General features: G+C 35.5%; 1 protein-coding gene across 2 annotated transcripts; it reads right to left on the minus strand.

The window, feature by feature from the left end:
• Nucleotides 1-1,954: 1,954 nt before the first annotated feature.
• LOC105337339 (guanine nucleotide-binding protein G(s) subunit alpha) lies at nt 1,955-6,707 on the minus strand. 2 transcript variants are annotated; one of them, XM_011442022.4, is made up of 8 exons: nt 6,059-6,707; nt 4,644-4,716; nt 4,252-4,306; nt 3,866-3,979; nt 3,479-3,576; nt 2,830-3,293; nt 2,551-2,687; nt 1,955-2,360 (listed from the first exon to the last, which is right to left on the minus strand). In XM_011442022.4, the coding sequence occupies exons 1-8, from the start codon at nt 6,225-6,227 to the stop codon at nt 2,175-2,177; spliced, it is 1,296 nt and encodes a 431-aa protein (XP_011440324.3). In that variant the 5' UTR covers nt 6,228-6,707; the 3' UTR covers nt 1,955-2,174. The 2 variants fall into 2 exon arrangements, with proteins under 2 accessions (XP_011440324.3, XP_065941108.1); XM_066085036.1 differs by lacking the exon at nt 6,059-6,707 and adding an exon at nt 5,283-5,530.
• Between the last annotated feature and the right edge of the window lie 553 nt (nt 6,708-7,260).

The following is a 7,260-nucleotide window of genomic DNA, read 5'->3' on the forward strand; positions in this document are numbered from 1 at the left end:
TGGGAAGTAATTAATAAGGGAAATATTTCTATAAAAAGCAAGAAATGAACAATGTTTAGACAACATGACAATTAAACCAGATTTTGCGCAGTTATGCACGCGAGTAGCAAGGCATTTGCACTCATGTATACAAATAAATATGTATAAAAAATTGTCACCAGTTTCCAACTTCTAATAGTGGGCTGATATTTGTCATTAGGCCTTGGCAGGTGGAGGGCCAACAAAGTGATGACGTCATGTACTAAAGAGAAATTCTTCCAGTTCAAGTTCTGGATATAGAACGTTTCTGACAAATAAACATAGTAATGCGCAATGCAATCGCCAGGAACAGCCACAGAATCTGTGGTTTCAGACAAGATTGTCCACAGTGAGTGACAGATATAAAGTGTTTACGCCATGAGAACAAGCTAGACTACCTGTCCTTTATCTGGATCTCTCGGTGACTACAAAAACGATGGTTCCAATCGAATGGCTACAAGGTCATACGGTTATACATATCGATATGCGACCGTGCTATCTTGCAATGATATCGGAAACTGGAGGATAGCAGTTGTTGCAGCAGATGTTTTACTGTTATAGGTAGCCCAAATGCGCTGTTTTTCTGTTCACGCTACAAAGGACTGGTGAAATGTACGCAATATTCATTTTAGAAAGCGGGTTTATTTTGTAAAACTTAAGTTACCTTTCTAAAGCAAAGATAATCAGTATGCCTAAATAATGACAGCATTTACTAGTAATTCTCTTTATTTATCATTAAAATGTACGTGTCAACAACAACAAAAATCAAAACAATTTAAACCATCTTTCCAAAGTTATTGAAGAATTAATGCGCATGATGATGGCATGATTTTTAAACACGGAGTACCGTTACATACTTAGTTTTATATTTAGGTCAAATTATAATAGCATAAACCTAAATCTGTGTCAGGCGGTCTGTTATGACCCGTGCCAGCAAGTTTCTGTGGTCCTCATACTATAAATGGGTTTACCATTACCCAGTTTAGGTACACCTAACCTACATTAGATAATTCTCTATATATTCTGTTTTTTTAATTATTAATTTTTTACTGCAAGGTTCATGCTCCATAGGGTATTTTAAAAATAAACTGTGAGTGAAGGATAACGTTTTGGCCTTATTTGGATTAGAAGGTGTGGATAAAAAGCAAGCAATAACCCCTCTTACAGTGCTGAAACCTAAATTCCTGGTATCTTGGTTATTTGTTTATTAATCAATCACTTTTATGCAGCAAATATTAAACCCATAACTATATTATTTTGTGACACTAACGATGGAACCAAATCATGTTCATACGTTAAGAAAAGCCTGTTAAATTAATTAATTTGCATAATTTATGATTTGTTTCAAAAATTAAATTCGCGATTACTTCCTAATGGCGCCACTGAGTGCCTTACCATTTAATCCGTTTTTCATGACTTGCTGCCAATACTTTTTTCAGGTTCGTTTAAATTTTAATTACAACATGCATGCATTCGAATATCAAAGAAGGCGATGAGTCCAAAGTTGACGAAACTTTAAGCAATATTAACTATTTGCCACTGTCTAGTTCCAGAACCTGTCTCCCTGCAGTTCGATTTTCCCGATAGAGTACAATACCTTCTCATCAGTATTAAAAAACGTTATGCATTGAAATTCAACGAACTACATTTATGATTTAAACACTGTTGGCAAATGACCAAGTTTAAAGAACCATAAATTCAAAAATAAAAGAAAATTAAGAGCAGAGTTTTTTTAAAATTCATTTATTAAAAGTAACATGAGCGTAAAATCTCTTGAAAAAATAACCTATACACAAATATAGGTCATAAGTGCACAAAAAGTAATATGTAACAATTGTAAGCACTCGTAAAGATATTGACACCTCACACAAAAAGTAAGAGACGGGACAACTGTTTTTTCTCTAGGAAGGAGATGGCTTCACGTTACACACACGGGTATGGAATATTACGTCATGAATACGTCATTACTTTGTCTAATATTCATTGCTGTGTAATATCAGTCCGCTTTAGTCACACACACTCTGAGTATTCAAACATGGAAGAACAAATATTCACACGCAAAACACTGTCTGACTAGAGAAAATATCACAAGATTAGAAGAAAGTGTACTATGTATTACAGTAATACATGTGCTTTGTGTTTTACATGGAACGGCATCAAATGATACCAAATCGTCTGAGATGGTTCTGTATTATAAGTGTTCGACACCCATTCATGACGCGCTGAACGTTGTTGGTGTCGATTGCGCATGTGTAGAAATATTCACAACTATGTTCATCATGCCAGTTTCTTTCTTGTTTTGTAATTCGCTTTTTCAGGTTAAGTTCTCCTTTCACGATTTTCTGGAAATGGATAAAAATAGGTATTCATTTACAAGACTATTAAATGTTGCAAAGAGCATATTTGTACGGAAAATACAAGATGAACAAACGAAGCATTACAACAGGAAACAAATGATTATCCTTAATGACTGGTCTAATTTACTTGTACTCACGTAAAGCGTTTTATATTGATTCAAGTCAATTTACCTACCATGAAAAGATGCTTGATGTAGACAGCCGTTTTGACAGTATCTGGGTGGACGTCAGAGCGCGAGGCAGTCCGCGATTTCTTTCTCGGCTCTGTATCCTGGTATGGAAAAGCTTCTAGAAACTGAAGCTTTTCAGAAGCTAAAAGAAAAAAAAAGGAATAAAATAAATGTACTTCAATCAACTCATTAAATCTAAAATTTTGATTCTACTAATTTTCTCCAAATGAAAACCGAGGGACATATGTTTGTGAGCTATATTCCAAAAAATGAAGGGAACTTACCTGATGGGTTGAATTTGTCAAAGTCAGGAAAGATATCTGGGTATTTCTTTGTAAGTTCTGAAATGTCTCTTCCTCTGGCAATCTTTTCAGCGAGAATGTCTATTTTGTTGATGAAGAGAAGAACAGACACATATTTCAGGAATCGGTTATTCCAGACTTGGTCAAAGTTTTCCAGAGCTTCAAGGAGCCTGTTTTTCTCAGGATCCTCACGAAGAGTTTGGTCGAAACTACTACAGTCCACAACGAAAAGAATGGCGGTCACACTGTCAAACACTTGGATCCACTTCTTGCGTTCTCCCTGCTGTCCTCCGACGTCATAAACGTCGAATTTGATATGGTTCCCTCCATCTGGCACTTCGAATTCGATGTGTTGAATGGCGGTTGTCATACAGCGACACCGTAATATGTCCTGGTCAGAGGGGATATAAGCCGGACTCTTAATTTCGTGGAGTTTATCCAGGAAACTGAAATTTAAAAATAGCATCCAAAATGTACTCAGTCACATGACTTTTTTTTTATATTCTATATGTCACAGGGTGAAAATAGCTTGGCATTGAAATGAACTGTCGAAATGTTGGCAGCATGTTTGCAGGAGATCTGTCAGTCTCCACCTACGATGTTTTTATTCAGACCCATGAAATGTACTCACTATTTAGCACAGTCGATCAGCTGATACTCATGTGAGCGGCTGTAACAGGCCTGCACTCCAGGGTCATTCCACAGTTTTTCAGCATGATCTAGAAATTCCTATCAAAATAAAAAAAAGTTATCATCTATCAAATCCATAAAGTTTTGTTTGAGAATACATGCAATTATTAGATTTTATGCTGCAAAACAATCTACAAAAGCTGGGCGTTGTCATCGATAAAGGTATAAGCAGGATTATAAATAAGGTTCTTGTTATGGAGTTATTATTTCCTTAACCCGGTGCAGAATAAAAATGTGCAAATCTAGTGAAGTGTGCAGCGTTTACTATTATTACAAGTACTCTCTTCTGATAAATATAGATTGACGTCATCATTCAAATAATCCTTACGCTTGTTCTGTGTATATCTGGGTTCCCGGCTTCTTTCAGGATAAAGTCTCTACTTTTAACGCTTTCCTCGCATTCCAGTGGTATTTGAAGTTGATGCATAGCCAACAGCAACACCTATTTTTGGTAAAAATAAAAATGAAAAATGATAATGTTAAGGTGAGAGATAAATGTATGAATCACCATTATTGATCGTAAATTGCTTGAAATCAAAAGGGAGAGAAAAACAACATTCCATAGATGAAACATGTTTAAAAGTTGTAAGTGATCAACTAGATATGATTGAACTCCTGTGACTGATCAGGTGTTAAAATAAAAACAGTTCATTCACAAAGACCTCATCAATGAAATTTATGTAATTTTAGTTTTTAATGTTGAGGAATGCTTACCACAATTGATTCTTTGATGTTTTTTCTGATATCACATATTTTTTCTGTTCGTTCTCTGTAAGGCAAAAGGAAAAACATGCAATTGATTTTGATCTTGAACAAGTGCAATTGTTTGACCTACTGACTAAAAGGATAAAATACATGAATTCTGTGTACTCTAAGACAGAAACACTGGTTATCCTATTGAAAGTCAGGGAACTCTTTCCTAAAATAATCCAGGAAATGGGTTTGATGGATAGTTAATTGTAGGGGGTTTTATGTTTCTGCAAGAGTGGGGCCGAATTCTCGACTTGCCATCTTATGTAGATCAGGAATGTAAACAATTGTAACTTCTTAATGCAAGGATGACTTTATTGCAGTGGAAAAACAAGGTGATGTAACGAATTTTATACCTCATGTTGAAGCCATTGATGTGAATGATTCGCATTTGCTTTGTAATGGTGCTTTTACCAGACTCCCCGGTTCCTAAAATAGATCAAAACAGGAATTATTTATTCATCCGTTTTTTGGGTTATAAAAGTCACATGGTACACAAAAGTACAGAAATAAATGAAACCACATTAAATATTCTGAAATTGTGCGATAAAACACCTCGAGAAACGAAAAGTAGACCAGTGCTACACCTGCGACAGCGAAGACTTTGAAAAATGGCTTGATGAAGAAAATTAACATGAAATAAGAATAATTAATTAAAAGTGCCTTTTTTCTATAAAAAAAGAAAAAGAAACTCATGCTCTGGACACCAGTGAAATGAGAGGTGTAATGAATGACACCTAATTCCACTTGACGTCATCGTTGCTTTAATACACCTGATAAATTTTGTTGTGACATTCGTAATTACATGTTGAGTTGTGTCAAGGTGTTTATCTGATTTTCAATAATAAACCGACGGCGCTTCTTTGATTCAATCCTTTAACAAGACTTTCCACTAATCAGTTCCTCCATTTAAACTAGTGTCTAAGTTCTTTACTGTGTGGTACCGGAAAAAATTGATGACGTCATTGTGATAAATTGTCGTGTAAAAGGCTTACTAGTTACAGAAAGAGTAACGGGTACATGTACAGGCTCCAAGTCTTTCATCCATTCAACCAATGATAAGCGTTTGTCTTGCGATATCCCTTGTATAGTTAGAAATGTTAGCTTGTCAACAAACGACAGATAGGAGTAATCTCGTACAAACACTTAAAAGTTTTTCTGTAAAATGTTATCACCGTATCGAATTCAAAAGTTCAATTGTCTTGCTGTTACAAAACCGTAGAATGAATATCTACGTAGAAACCTTTGGTACTTTGTTTCAGGATTGCGCAACGAATTTGTGTACTAAATACACGTGCATTGAGAGAAATTTAGAACATATCACGAACAACGATAATGTCCTCAACGTACTTTGACGAGGATGTAAAATATTGGTCAAGTAGTTCATGACAATTTTGTAATAAAAAATACAGATCTCGCTTATCAATAAACAACAAACATATATCAAGTGGCCACTCGAAAGACTGTACCTTGTATTTCCGACATTACGATTGCACCAAATGGGGAGGATACCTTAAAATTATACTAAACCGTATAGGCCTATGATTACAGATCATATTTGGACACGATCTATGTAACCTTATGAACCTAAACATTTTCATATTAAATGATTATCAACTGCTAAAATAACGATTCTACCAGCAACCAGACACATGTAGAACCGGTCGACCACCCAGGTCATTCTCATTTCAGACACCTGGTGTACCTCTCCCTCTATACAACCATGAGGGCTAGTATCGATGGCTCTAGTAAGTTTAACCACTGTTCTTACCTAGCAGAAGAATCTTAAGGCGCTTCAGCTCTTCCTTGTGGTGCTGTTTTAGCAGTTTGCTGATCTGTTTGTTCCGATGTTTTGCCTTCTTTGCGTCCTCCGGGGACTGGTAACAAGTGAATCTCTCGTCACATCCCGTCCCAAAACATGATACTATCCGGTCCTGCATGGCTTTTGTCGATTTCCAAAATATGAGTTATACCTGTCCGTTTAGTATTATATCAGGTCCCAAGTTTTACATTGCAAAATGTTTGCACACAATGTACTGTCAACTGGAAGTAATATTCGAATTTGTTTTTTAGGTGCACACCTTTTTTGTCATTTCTTTTTATTTCCCTGATAACAAACAGTTACACGGAAATATAACAATAGGCTGGTTTTTTCTCTCATTTATCACATAACATTGCGCAGACACAGACTAAAGAAAAAGAAAATTCTCACTATCACAGTTTCGAATCTGTTCAGAATATGTTCAACGTTCAACTTCAATTGGATGAGTTAGGTATGTCCTCAGATCGCTTGTATCATGAACTGAACTGTCGACTCGTGTGTTGACAAGCGCTTATATATCTGCTATCAATGTCAGTGTCATTTAAATGCTGCGCGTTGCTCCCTCTCTAAGGCTTCCCGGTCCAAATGCGGATATTGATTTCTATTCTAGAAATTATTTAAAGATTTTGTTCCGGTTAAAATGATTTGCAAATTTTAATTTTTTCTCTAAACATGGGATAGTATGCCGTTAAAAATAGCGCAGTAAATTTGTGAAAGAATTAAAACCCAATTAAAATCTTAACAAAAAATATTGTAATACTGTACATCTAAATAACCACTATCTTTCGAGAACCAACTTCCTCTTGGAATGTTATTAATGTCTTGGAAAATTTCAACAATTTTTACAAATAAAAAAATATCTGAAAAAGAGAAAAAGGGCTAGCTGGGTATATACTGAAAATATACATGTATATAAAAAGCTTAAGTGGACAGTTGAATGCTGTACAAAGGTTTTACTAGCTCACTCATCCAGCGTTACACTGATCATCTATGAGCTTCGTTGCACTGATCACGTAGGTTAGAGGTGTTCCTGGGGTGGAACCCGTACATATAAAATGCGGAATCAAATTCGAACAAGTTGTTAGTTAATTACCCGGATCCAAATTAAATTGTCGTAAAATTACCGCAATTTAAATGAACTGAGTCTATTT

Source organism: Magallana gigas, chromosome 5 (genome assembly GCF_963853765.1).
Source record: "Magallana gigas chromosome 5, xbMagGiga1.1, whole genome shotgun sequence".
Lineage (NCBI taxonomy): Eukaryota > Metazoa > Mollusca > Bivalvia > Ostreida > Ostreidae > Magallana > Magallana gigas.

Bases quoted from the DNA above. Each gene is read 5' to 3' on its own strand.
- LOC105337339 (XM_011442022.4), bottom strand. From the start codon at position 6,227: ATGCAGGACCGGATAGTATCATGTTTTGGGACGGGATGTGACGAGAGA. The intron at 3,980-4,251 runs GTAAGCATTCCT...TACCAAAAATAG, and splicing joins ACATCAAAGAATCAATTGTG to GTGTTGCTGTTGGCTATGCA. The intron at 3,294-3,478 runs GTGAGTACATTT...TTTAAATTTCAG, and splicing joins CTGATCGACTGTGCTAAATA to TTTCCTGGATAAACTCCACG.